Source organism: Sander vitreus, chromosome 17 (genome assembly GCF_031162955.1).
Source record: "Sander vitreus isolate 19-12246 chromosome 17, sanVit1, whole genome shotgun sequence".
Lineage (NCBI taxonomy): Eukaryota > Metazoa > Chordata > Actinopteri > Perciformes > Percidae > Sander > Sander vitreus.
Genome location: NC_135871.1, coordinates 6,242,347 through 6,255,622, shown reverse-complemented (window position 1 = coordinate 6,255,622; position 13,276 = coordinate 6,242,347). Strand labels below are relative to the sequence as shown.

The window sequence follows — 13,276 nt, the reverse complement described above, 5'->3', positions numbered from 1 at the left end:
TCTTATGCCACCTATTTAGCTTTTCTGTACGCGTTAATTTCATTTGCCTTTGGTAATTATTTTTGTGTAATAGTAGGGGCGATATAACTACAGCTTTTGAAAATAAGTGCATGCTCCTTTTACATCAAATTTAAATTATCTATACATGTATAGATAAGTACAAAACAAAAAATATATACTTTTTTTTTCCTTTTTCTTTCTTTTTTTTTTTTTTTAAATATTCCTATGGTCCCACCTCTTTCTCAGTGAGGAGGGGTCCAACAGGACGTACCACACCACCCAGCCAACAGAACGGGGAACTGAAAATGAGACAGGTGTCCTACATCCCATCCTGTGTGTGTGTGTGTGTGTGTGTGTGTGTGTGTGTTTAGTGAGACTTTGTGCCAAAGTGCAATTTCTAAGCTGATAGACGTTCGCATTTCATTTTCCCCCACAATGCTTCATCAGAGGGGAACCATAGACTGAATGAGTTCAGAGCCATGTGGGATGAAGAGAGTCCCATCTATGTGACCGTATCCTGTTTTCATGAGGTGTTTGTGGGGAGCAGGGCGGAGTGAGGGGGGGAGAGTGTGTGTGTGTGAGAGAGGGTGGGGGGGTTGCAGTGCTGTCCCAGCCTGTAGGGTAGGAGGTTGTTTTTTTTTTAGGGGTCGGGTGTGGGTTCACCGGGGGGCAGGGCTGACTCGGGGACCCCCCCTCAGCTCCAGCGGAAGGACACGTGTCGAGGGCGGTCGCCGCCCTCCTTCACCAGTGGCTTGTGAAACTCTCGGCCTGCTCGCGAGTGGATGCTGGCCCAGCAGTACTCGCAGTAGTACTGCAGGCAGGTGACGTTGGCACAGAAGAAGGGGGCGAACTTCCCCCCGCAGCGCGCCCCCTGGCACTCGTCGCACATCTGGTCGTCCAGGACGTACGGCTTCACCTCCACCTGGGGAGAAGGGAGAACGAGAGGCGGCGTCAAGTCTACTCTCGGCCAGAACCGGAAATCAGAAAAAGGATTGATTGCCGAGTAAGTAACACTTAAAAAGGAATCTACCTTGGTGGATTTGTTCCTACATGAACATATTTAAAGGAAATAAACAATACATGTAAAAGAAACGGTATAGACAAATACTGTATGTACAACTGTTTTAACAAAAAGAAAAGAAGGCTGTATGGTTTATTGCAGGATGTGCAAAGATGTTGAGGAATGTGCAAAAGGTTCAGGAGATATACAGTAGTCGGTGCAATTTGTTTGTGCACAGTTCAAAACGTGTTTATTTGCACCTCAGTTGGTCATCTTGTTATGCATTTAAGTTGTAAAAAAAAATGATTTATCTGATACCTTCTTTATGCCAGACTAATACACTGCAGAACCAACACAAATAGTATGTAAATGTGCTGAAATAACAGCTGTCAGCTGTCGATGGAGGTGCGTTAGCTCCTTCAAACCATTATCCACAAACCTGTGCAATTTTCTAAAACAAAACCGGGCTAGACTGAGGCAGGTATCCTTCCGTCCACCAGTGAAATGACTTTGACCACTAAGGCGGGAGACAAGAAATGAGAGCTCAGTCGCCATGGAGACGCCTCAGAGCATGAGTTGGCAGGGGTGGATGCTAACCACAAAATGAAAGGTTATTAAATCCTTCAACAGTAGAAGACCGTCCCTCTCTGCCAAGCTCGGCAACAACTTCCACTGCTGGGAGCAACAACCTCACACAAGACAAATAAGAAGACGGCCAGGCAGAGACAGCAATGCTGCTGTGCTATTAGATACCAATGTCAACTCAGTGGACATGAAGCCGACCGGGGGTAATGAGCTTCTGTGTCCTGTCATTAAGAGCCATTTACAGTTTATGGAATTGTGAATGCGAGAAAGGAGAAAATAAGAAACAGGCATCCTTGTACCATACCAAAACTTTAACCTCAAACTAACAGAATCTCAAGGATGTTCCCCACTTACTGCAATTAACACAGATTCTTTAAGTGTTCATTTTCAAAGAAATGCTGTAAAAATCAATTGTTGACATCTGAAAAACAAAACTGTTCTCCGGTATACATCAAAAGGGCTAATTTGTTGCCTTCCTAAATGTTTTTTTCTTTAACTTGTTTTTGAATTCCACAGAGCTCCATTCATAATTAAGACGCTAACCCCCCCCACTCAATCGATGGTGATAGCTGAGGTGGGGTGGACTGCCCCGCCCTACAGAGGCTCGGCTTCCTGGCTGACAACCAGTCTCTCTTGGTCACAATCTGTCCCGCTGCAATTGGCCGTCGTGCCTAAAATAAGCAGGCTGCAGCACAGCCCCGAGTGGATAAACACGTATAGGGAACTACTATAATTAAACCAACCCTATGTGTCTACAACTTGAAACATCTGTCGGGGACTCCGGCAGCCAGAGGCCATAGTGATTGCACAGCCGGGCTTTGGCTTTTTTACGTTATTGTAGGCTGTGCTGAGTCTGAAAAAGCCGGCTGTAATGAAAGCTCTGCAATACGGGAGAGGGCTCAGGCAGAGTTCAGCTCTGCAGCATGCCATAGGAATGCCTGCGAAAAACCTCAGCTGTGGCGGAGACCGCTGCTTTCTGTCGGGGGAATGGATGTTGTGAATGGAGCGCGTTAACTCGCTCACCCTTTTGTCGATGTCATTGTGCTGCAGCTGAACGAAGCGAGCGCTAATGGCGGCGATGTAGCTCTGCTGATTGGAGAAGGCCACGCGGCCCGCACCCTTTGGGTATTTGAGCTCCGGGTCGGTGTCGATGCCAGCGTAGCAAACACCTCCGTACAGCCGGTCCATGATCATCGCCAGCTCCACTAGAGAGAAGAAGTGGAGAAAACATAAAGGAAGGGAGATGATTAATGCTCCAGCCATGGGTTTTTGTAAGTTAAAGACCATGTTGTCACTTCTTTTGTCCTCAAAATTGAAAGCCTTCAGCCTCTCTTAAAAACAAAGTGAAAGGTTTCACTTGGATGTTTGTCATTGCCGCTGGTATTAGGTGATGTAAAAATCTACCCTACTGCACTATTCATCAGAGTGGCAGTCTCAAACTGCCGGTATAATTAGTCGGGGTCACATTGCAGACCAGCCAGGCATGTTTATCCCAAGAACAGAAAAACCGAGCCTTCCATTACACCATGAATTCTTAACATGACGACCACTTGGCTCGCTTCCTGGAAACCCAAGTAGCGGATGGCTTTCTCACAGGGAGAACTTTCATTATAGCCTCCAGCCTCTGTGCTCCATGCCAGCCAATGGTATGAATCCAATTTGGAGGCTTTTTTGGGAAATCACAAGAAGATATTCCATTAATATTAGCTACCTGCACGCAGGGGCCGCGGCACCCCCCCAACAAAGATGGTCTTGCGGGGGTCCAGAGGCTGGGAGCCGTCCATGACAAAGTCACTGTCGCTCAGGTTCCAGGGACGGATCTGGACCTGCGTAAGAAAGATGTAAAAAAATGTGGTCGATTAGAAGGCAATGTGTGGTAACCTTCACGTGTAGTTTTTTGCCGTGTCAGAAGCATGAATCCTGAGGACTTTGGTGATCCCCCAGCTTTTCACCACCAGCAGATTAAAGTTGTTTTCACCTATTCAGTGAATTATGTCAGTAACTACAAGATAAACTGGAACAAAATGTTGTGTGTGTATATATATATATATATATATATTCATGCTCCCCAGACCATGTATCCTAATGACTTTGGTGATTCCCTTACCTTTTATAAAGCACCATCATGAGGTCAAACCTTCAATTTGTCCAATACTTTAGTTTGGCACTGACCATCAAAACTAAAGACACTCTCATCAGCCTCATTTGTATTTTGTTTGTTTATTAAAATGTATTTACAAATGTTAGCATACTAATACACTAAACTAACAAGGGTTGCGTCCAAAATCTCACACTATGCACTACATAGTCAATATGTATACACTACCGGTCAAAAGTTTGGGGTCACTTAGAAATTTCCATTACAGACAGAATACCAGCTGAGATCAGTTGCATTGTTTGTTTTTTTTTAAATCAGGGCAGCAGTTTTCAGATTAAATGATGTTCTTACATAATTGCAAAAGGGTTCTCGACTGTTGTAGAAAGAAGTGGCTGATCTTTAATGCAATATCTACATTGCCCATTGCCGACCAATGTGCCAAAGTACAGCCTCACAGAGCTGCTAGCATGGCTATAGACTCTTAGTATTGTTACCTCAACCAAGGAGGTCATGTTTTCAGTGAGGTCTGTCTGTCTGTCAGCAGGATTACAGAAATACTACTGGCCTGATTTCAATACAACTTGGTGAAAGGGTGTAGCATGGGCCAAGGAGGAACCCATTACATTTTGGAGTGAAACAGAATCTCAGGGCGTACACACAAATTATATTTCGCTTTCGTTAACATTGAGAGATAGGGCATTTGTGCTGCAATGTGGTGTTGGAATTATCGGAAAAAAAATAGTTCCCGACTAGGAAAATCCACGTGAATGTTAGTCAGAACTTCGACATTGAGGTATAGGGCATGCCTTTGCGAAGGTCTGTGCTCTCCGAGTGCCCTTCCAGTTTTCTTAAATATTTCAACTGTATGTTTGTGTGATTGGATTCGGAGTAATTGAAAAACATCTGCAGTTTTGGACAGATAAGGGGAATAAGCTGGACATGTGAAGACACATCGGGCGCTTACCGGTTTGTCTTTGATGGTGGGACTGGACACACACAGGTAGAGCTTTCCATCCTCCTCGATGCAGGCATCGATCAAGGCCTGGACAGAAGTCTCTTCCTGGAAGAGCAGGAAGGCGTAGCCTGGAAAGAAGAACAAATGGGGATTTTAGGGAAGAAAAAAAAAAAAAAGATATTTGCTAACAAAATGTACATCTGTTGCATTTAATAGTCATACGCTTGTGACCATGTTGCTTTAAACTCTGTCCACAGGGCAACAATTCATAAACATTGGGAGTATGTTCCATAGAGTCTACATTGTACAAGTCACAATCTCATGACTAACCCCCATACTTTTTTCCCCTTTTAATTATTTATAGCTTCAGACTTCCTCTTCACACAGGCATATGACCCTGTGGCCTGTTCTTCTGTCCTCATTTGCCTCGCCGAATGAAACTCTACAGCCGGCACCTTGCTGCCTGCGCCGCTTCCGATTAAATGGCTAACAGAGTGCTCCACTTCGAAAGGAACCGTGCAAAATCGACCAGCCTGACACGCTGCAGATCTTCCCTGAGAGTGGGTTGCGGTAGAGCGAGTTTGGAGATGTCTAAGCGAGGCAGAAAGAAATTCAGACAGTCACTCTGCACTTCTGAATTATTTAGCATTAAGAGCAGAGACCTTATCCTAGGTCAGAGCTATTAAGCAGTTTTTGGGAGGGACCAAAAAAACAACAACTCAATGGACCTTTTTCACAGCTGACATTTTGACTTGTCATAGTAGGAAAAGCACAGCTGAAATTGATAACCTTAACGATGGCTCAGTTCCATCAAGTGTCCCAGTAAGCTATTTCAGTGAGTCAGCATGAACAATACCAGGGTCTCTCCTAAGTGGAATGCAGCCATCATAAATGGTTTTGAATACACCTGTGCTTTTCCTACTATGACATGTCAATATGTCTGCCGTGAAAAAGGTCTATAGGGTACAATACATCCATCACACAACGCTACAGGGGTTTGCGAGCAATTGGGATCTGATTTATACTGAGAAAGGACAAAAAAAACAAGAGCACAGAGCCACTTAATACTCGGCCAATTGAGACGAGGGGGAATATATTTGCAATACCGTGAAAAACAGCAGATACTGGTGCGCACAGGCATCTCTGAATGGGCTGTAAATGATTAGTGTATATTGCTCTGGTTATGTTAGCAGAAGCCCAGCACCACCTGTGGCACCCATGAGTCAGGGGAATATGAGCCGGTGTCTGAGTGGAGGCGAGTAGGATTGGTAGATATGCACAAGTACACACACACACACACACACACACACACACACACACAAGCCTGCTTTTATAAACGTATAAAAAGTCTCTCAGTTTCACCCTCGCACACACACAACCTAAGATGCATACGCATGCACTTACGCAGACAGATGCACATGTGAAAAAAACGGCAAGGAGAAATGTGCAACTGTCATGTTTCACTTGTAACATTCCTGAGTGGAGTTGCTGCAGATGAGATGAGGGGAAAGAGGAGAAAAAGAGCCTGACTCGGCAGACCTAGTCAACTGTGGTATGTGCATAGGTCTGAGCAAGTGTGTCTCAGGGCAGGGAGGGAGGAAGGGTGTGAGCGTGTGCTGCTGTAGAAAGGGTGGGGAGAAAAGAAAAGGCAGTGAGCGTCAAGGTGGAATGGAAAAAAACGCAGGTGCGTAAGCAGGCGTACGTGTCCTCGAAACAGCTGCTGCTCTGAAAGTGGCTTTTGTCTGTGTGTGACTGTGTGGGTTGGTGTCTGACGTGTGTCCTGCCACAATGACGGGACGTGTGTCTTTCTGACATTTGCATCCATATCAGCAAACAATTCTGTTTCAATGTTACATAGGGGTAACCCCGAAGAGTCAAGACGAGACGGTGTATCATCTTCACAGGAACGACTCTTCGTACTTCAGTTCTAACTTCCAAATTTCAGGCTTTTTTTTTTGTAGCTATAGGATATATAATTTGTTGCGTCTAAATAAGAATGTGGATAACGTTACCGATAGTAAGATGCATTTCTAACATTTTATTTCTATGATTCACTGCTTTGTTCTTACACCACTCGCTCTCTTCAGTCACTCTCTAGCTAGTGTTACAATCTGATGACTTTGAAGTGTTATTAAACCCTGTATGTGCACAGATTAGTGGACAAATGTGAAATAGGATCCAAACACAGCATTTCTTATGGCGTCCACCAAACAAAAAACTCTAATTGAATTAAAGCTTAAACTTTTAGGGCCCTATTTTAACGATCTGAAATGCAAGTATCAAATGCCAAACTCAAGTAGCTTCGTGGGCGGATCTCGGGCGCTGTTGCTATTATACCGGCGGGATAAATGACGACGCAAATCTAAAATGGGTTGGTCTGAAGTAGCTACATTACTCATAGGTGTGGTTTGGGCGTAACATTCAATAAACCAATCAGAGCCTTATCTCACATTCCCTTTAAAAGCAGGCGCGCTTCTTCCATGGCGGATTGCTATTATAATGACAGATTTGCTCTTAATACATCCATGGGCGGCAGCCAGTAGCGGTTCACAGCCGAGGAGACCGACGTTTGCTACTGATTTTTCTTTTTGACAAAATGTAATTAAAGAAAAACATACTTTCCGATGTTTTAGGCTCACTCTCACTGAATCACGAGGTTATGAATGCATGGTAATATTTTTGCAATGTAGTCTAACATTAGACCGAGATGACCTCACTATAGACGATGCAGCTCTTCTGTCTCTCCTCTCCCGTGCTGCTGCTGCTGGGGCATTTGGGTTAAGTGGCATCGGCACATGCAGTTCAACATCACATCTCCTTAAGTCCTCTAATATTTCCTCATTTATGTCATCAACACATCCATGATTCATGGAAATGTTGTGTAAAACAAGGTCATATTTTTTCCTTGTATTTATGTATGGTTTGCAAAAATGGGAACTGCTGGGTCCGTGAGATGAGAGAAGCAACATGTATGCTCGGTGTGCACACTCTACATTACGGCCAAGCATGCGACCTTTAAATAGCATCTGAATAACACGCCACTGACTTTAGACTAGGTTTTTCATGGTCTGTGGCGGAATTGTTTTCTGAAACTGCAAAATAGCACTAGGGAACGTTTGCGCCGGAACACACCACCTCTTTTTGCTGAACCGCCCCTGGGAGCACAAGTTCATTCCCTAATTTACCAACCTGAGTCTGTGGAGGGCAAAGTCCGCTGTGCGTCGGGTGCAAAATAGGAATGATACATGCCCTTAGTCAGTTAATTAAGTGGATATATGGAAAATATATCAGCAACTGCTTTGATAATTGTTCATTTTTCATGCATAAATGCAACACATTAACTGGTTCCAGCTTCTTGAATATATATGTCAAGTATGTTTTGATTTGAAACTGCTTTTCCTATTATATTTTTTACAAAAAGCCATTGGAAGACATCACTTTGGGCTCTGGGAAATTGTAATGGGCATTGTTCACTATTTTCTGATGACTAATCTACGATTCAAGAAAACAAACAGACCAGTAGACATTACAAATTATTGTTAGTCGCAGCCTTAAAATCAATACATCAAGGACCATTGATAGTTAATGGAATTTTGGACGCAGAGAAAATAAGAAATAAGAATTGCCAAACGGATATTCTCGTTCCGAAACCCTACCTATGAACTCAAGAATGTGCTCTGCTTGTGCCACACATTCCAGCACATTCAGTAGTCTGCAATGGGTTTTATTAGGTGTTAATTCTGCAAACATTAATCTATTTACAGCCTAAAATAAAAAATGACCACCATAAATACCTCACTTAGTAGGCTGCTAACTTCATGAGGCCCCCAAGGTAAATTAATGTGTCAACAACAGAAAAAAAAGATATAATAACTGCAACAATGATAGTAAGAAAAGAAAAGGCAGTGAGTATGGAGAAGCAGGTCTGTGTCAAGCCAAGTAACAGGCTAATAACCTTGGTGTACAGTGGGGAAAATAAGTATTGAACACGTCAACATTTTCTCAGTAAAGATTTTTCTGATGGGGCTATCGGCAGGAAATTTTCACCAGATGTCAGTAACATCCCAAGTAATCCACACATACAAAGATATCAAAACAAATAAGTCCATCAATTAAGTTGTGTGTAATAAAGTGAAATGACACAGGGAAAAAGTATTGAACACACTTGCTGAAATTTATTTAATACTTAGTAGAAAAGCCTTTGTTGGTAATGACAGCTTCAAGACGCCTCCTGTATAAAGAAACTAGTCACACACATTGCTCAGCTGTGATTTTTGCCCATTCTTCCACACAAACTGTCTTCAGATCTTGAAGGTTACGGGGGGCATCTTCTACGAACTCTGATCATATGATCTTCAGTTCTTTCCAGAGGTTTTCAATTGGATTCAAGTCGGGTGATTGACTGGGCCATTCTAATTTTCTTTCTCTGAAACCAATTGAGAGTTTCCTTGGCTGTGTGTTTGGGATCATTGTCTTGCTGAAATGTCCACCCTAGTTTCATCTTCAGCATCCTGGTGGATGGCAGCAGATTCTTATCAAGAATGTCACGGTTCATTTCTCCATTCATCCTTCCTTCAATTATATGAAGTCCGCCAGTGCCAGATGCTGAAAAACAGCCCCACACCATGATGCTCCCACCTCCAAACTTTGCTGTTGGTATGGGGTTTTTAGGGTGATGTGCAGTGCCGTTTCTCCACCAAACATGGTGTATGCTACGACAGCCAAAGAGTTCGATTTTGGTCTCATCTGACCAGATTATATTCTCCCAGTATGTCACTGGCTTGTCCAGATGTTGTGCAGCAAACTTTAAGCAAGCTTCCACATGCCTTTTCTTGAGCAGTGGTGCCTTGCGTGGTGTGCGTGCATAGAGGCCATGGCGGTTGACTGCATTACTAATTGTTTTCTTTGAAACAACTGTACCTGCTTCTTCCAGGTCTTTCTGAAGATCTCGGCGAGTGGTCCTTGGTTCTTCGACAACTCTTCTAAGTATTCTATGGACTCCTCTGTCAGAAATCGCAATTTGCACTAATAGGGGGCAGGATTGCTTCCTAAATACTGACAGATTTCAGCTGGTTTATTGGCTTCCCATGCCTTTTTACACCCCTTTTTCTCCATGTGTTCAATATGTATTCCCATTATCATTCCACTTTATTACACATAACTTTTGTCATGGACATACATGTTTTGATTTCTTTGTATGTGTGGATTACTTGGGTTGATACTGACATCTGGTGAAAATGTCATTCCTACTTATTTCCCCTGCTGTATATATATGGAAATGTTTTCTCTAATAACAAGCTGTACCACCGCGGGCAAAACTAAAATATTCACAATGCCAAACTAATTGCAATCAGCTGCTTTAAGTGACCCGGCTAATCGCTGTCTTTTTGTTATTGGTCAACACAGAGCCAACTCCCCTCTGGCCCAGCCGCAAAAACAAATGTAGAATAAAGAGGATTTTGTGCATCGTCATCTTTGTCCAAGTGCCTCGTCATCACCTGACATAAGACGTCTGTCTCGATGTTGCTGGGTTACATAAAGAGGGTTTGTCATTGGGAGAAATCATGTGGTTCAGAACTGACATCCCCCCTCAGAGAAAAAAACAACTGCAGTCAGTCACACACACACACACACACACACACACACACACACACACACACAGAGAGACAGACAGACAGACAGAGCATGAAACGGCCGAGCTAGCCAGCAGCTCATACAGTCTGAAGGAGGGAACAGTGTGTTCCATGACCCAGGGCAGAAGAGAGAGAGAGAGAGAGGGGGATGAGACAGATGGAAAGAGAGGGGGGAAAAGTGAGAAAAGGTAGGCAGAGAAGGAGAGAAGCAGCATGAAGGAGTACCATACAAACAGAGAGTTGGAGGGCATGGGGAGCAGGAGCAGCACAGAGACAGACGCAAAGCTGCTACTCTAACCGTTAGAAAGTGACCAAACTGAATCAAGAGGCAGTCAGACAGTCAATATTTTCCATGTGCTAAACTCAATTTCACAGTGAAAGTAGTGTAAAAGCCCAGCGTTGACTGCTATGACATCCCTCAAACATGAAAAGTTGAACATTACAAGTGAGGACACTAAACTTCATGTCTGACTGTAATAGAAATCTGTGTATAGTAGTGTTCTTTTTAGTGGAAGAAAATGAAATATATATATATATATATATGCACAATATAATTGGAATATTATAAACATTTGAATGCATCTCCGTTTTGTTTTTTTAAAGTCACTGACTTGTGTCGTATCAAATTGTACTGTCCTGTTCCAGCAGGGCACATTATGTCTTTATGATCTATAGCCTGAACAACAGATACACAGAGGAGATACTCAATTTCAGTCAGTGTGTGCATAGTAGAATGAATTCTGGCACGGCCTCGCATTAAAGCAGACTGTACCAGATTCCATAGGGCTCTATGCCACTTTAATATTTAGTCCGAACTGTGCTGAGGATCTGTCTTTTTCCATCAGCCTTGCGCAGTGCAGAGGCTTACACCGCGGGAGGAAAGCGCAGATCTGCAGTGGCTCGTGCCTGAGATTTATAGGGCTTTGCTGCTGAGCCCCCAGCACTGTCCACGGGGGAAGGGAATATGTACACCCGCAGCATTTTCCAGCCTAAAGAGCGCTGTTTACAGACAAACGATAGGCAGAGTGCCTCGTGGGTTGCGCAGACAAACTGATGACCTCATGCAGGACAGAGTCTTTCCTCTAACAGAGGCCAGCAGTTTGCCTCATGAGGAGAGAAACAGTTACCTCAACAGCAACCTGAAGACTATTTGTTAAATTTCAGTCACTAACTGCAATGATTTAACCAGCAAACTGATACCTTAAAAATAGCATTAGGCTAGGCTTAACTTTAAATGGGAGACAGGTATTAATGGTGAGTTAGATGAGACACTTTCATTCTGTATGTTCAATATGAAGCCGGTTAGCTTCACGTAGCATTAAGACTGGAAACAGGGGGAAACAACTAGCCTGGCTCTGTCCAAAGGTAACAAAATGTAGCTAACAGTTTCTCTAAAGCTCACTGATTAACTGATGTTATAGCTAGCTAGCTAGCTTGTTTTCCCTTTTTTTGGTATTTGTGCTAAGCTAACTTGCTGCTGACGGTAGCTTTATATTTACTATACAGACATGAGAGGGGGTATCGATCCTCTCAGCTAACTCTCGCCAATGAAGTGAATACGTTTCTTTCCCAAAATGTCAAATTATGCTTTTAAGTGCTTTCCGGAAAATTCTAAACTCCCAGGAAATTCTCTCATTGACTTTTGAGTTCTGAACCCTGATGGTCTTGCTGATCTAAAAATAAACTGCTGAGTGAAAGTAATGCATTGGTACCTGGTGTTAGCTTTCACTCAACTTGATCCACATATCACAGTTGTCCCACCGTGCTATCTTATCGTGCATTACCTCGTCAACTAAACCCTGTGTTGACTTTGCTAAAATTCCAATCCACGATGACTAGATAAACTCACATATGTGCATCTCCCTGGCTTTAATAGTGACATTTAAATCCCGGCTTATCTTTTCATACTCAGACACGTGTCCGCAGATTTATTTCACATGGGCGGGGACACAGACATGTCTTGGTCCAAGTGACCAGAATGATTGAGAGATAACTTGGCCACTCGCCATCAGAGAAACATGGGAGCAAACAAGAGAGCAAACCTACAGAAAGCAGTTTTTATTGAAAGCACAGATAAAGCCAACCCTCCATATAATCTCTATCCCACCAAGGTAGAGAGAAAGAAACCTGCAGGGGACTGTAACTCTGCCCCAAAATGTAAACAGACCGACCGACTGCTGACTGCAGAAGGAGAAGAAGGCTTAGCAGGATGGATGGAGGGAGACGCAAACATCTGCTCTCCTGAAAACAAACCGGCCCTGAGGCTTTTAGGCGATTGGAGACAGAGTAGTCAGTGATAGAGTAGAGGAGAGGTGAAATCAAGCGTCGCTAATCATCTCAATTTGAAGTAGTCACTTGTTGCATATATTCTGAGCACAAGGGTGAAAAGAGAAATCGAGGCCTGAGTAATGCAGTAAGATGCAACACTATGATTGTTGCCACAGCAGCAGGGGCGGGGCTAGAAGGGTGGCACGGGGTGGCAGTTTACCCAGGCCTTGTCACATGACCAATTAATGTTTCCATGATGAATATCCAAAATTCTGAACCATATATATGTATACCATGGAACCAGCACTGGAATTGGATTTTGGATTTTCTCCCCAGGCCACCCCTGAATGATTATTGGTCCCCCCTGTGCCACCCCACTTAAAAAAAAAAAAAAAAAATGAAATCGCCCCTGCAGCACATCATTGCTGCCATTATTTGAGCCTTGCTGCATTACTTTAACTATATGGAAAAGAGAAAATACTGACTTCTTTTGAGTTTGGGATGTACATTTTGCCCTTACAACTTCATAAAAAATAAATCTGATAATGAGGGGTTGCAGTCAAAAGCAAACTTTGTTCGTAACCTTTTGAGGCCTTTAAAGTCTGACACACTGTTATTGCAGCATGACGCGAGCCTTAGCATTTGTAGCAGTTTATAGCTCCCAGCGCTCAGGCTCCAGCAAACTGACAGCATTACCTCCTCCTCCTCCCTCTATCCCCAATCACGACAGACAGAAA

The 13,276-nt window shown here is 43.5% G+C and overlaps 1 protein-coding gene across 7 annotated transcripts in view; it reads right to left on the bottom strand.

The window, feature by feature from the left end:
- Positions 1–572: 572 nt before the first annotated feature.
- The window catches only part of cpeb3 (cytoplasmic polyadenylation element binding protein 3), a 48,509-nt gene continuing 35,805 nt past the window's right edge, over positions 573–13,276 (bottom strand). For all 7 annotated transcript variants that reach the window (XM_078273500.1, XM_078273501.1, XM_078273506.1 and 4 more), the window contains 4 exons: positions 4,648–4,766; positions 3,297–3,411; positions 2,609–2,790; positions 573–922 (listed from right to left, as the gene is read on the bottom strand). In XM_078273500.1, the coding sequence (XP_078129626.1) occupies positions 695–922; positions 2,609–2,790; positions 3,297–3,411; positions 4,648–4,766 (644 nt within the window). In that variant the 3' untranslated portion in view covers positions 573–694. The remainder of the gene's footprint in view (positions 923–2,608; positions 2,791–3,296; positions 3,412–4,647; positions 4,767–13,276) is intronic.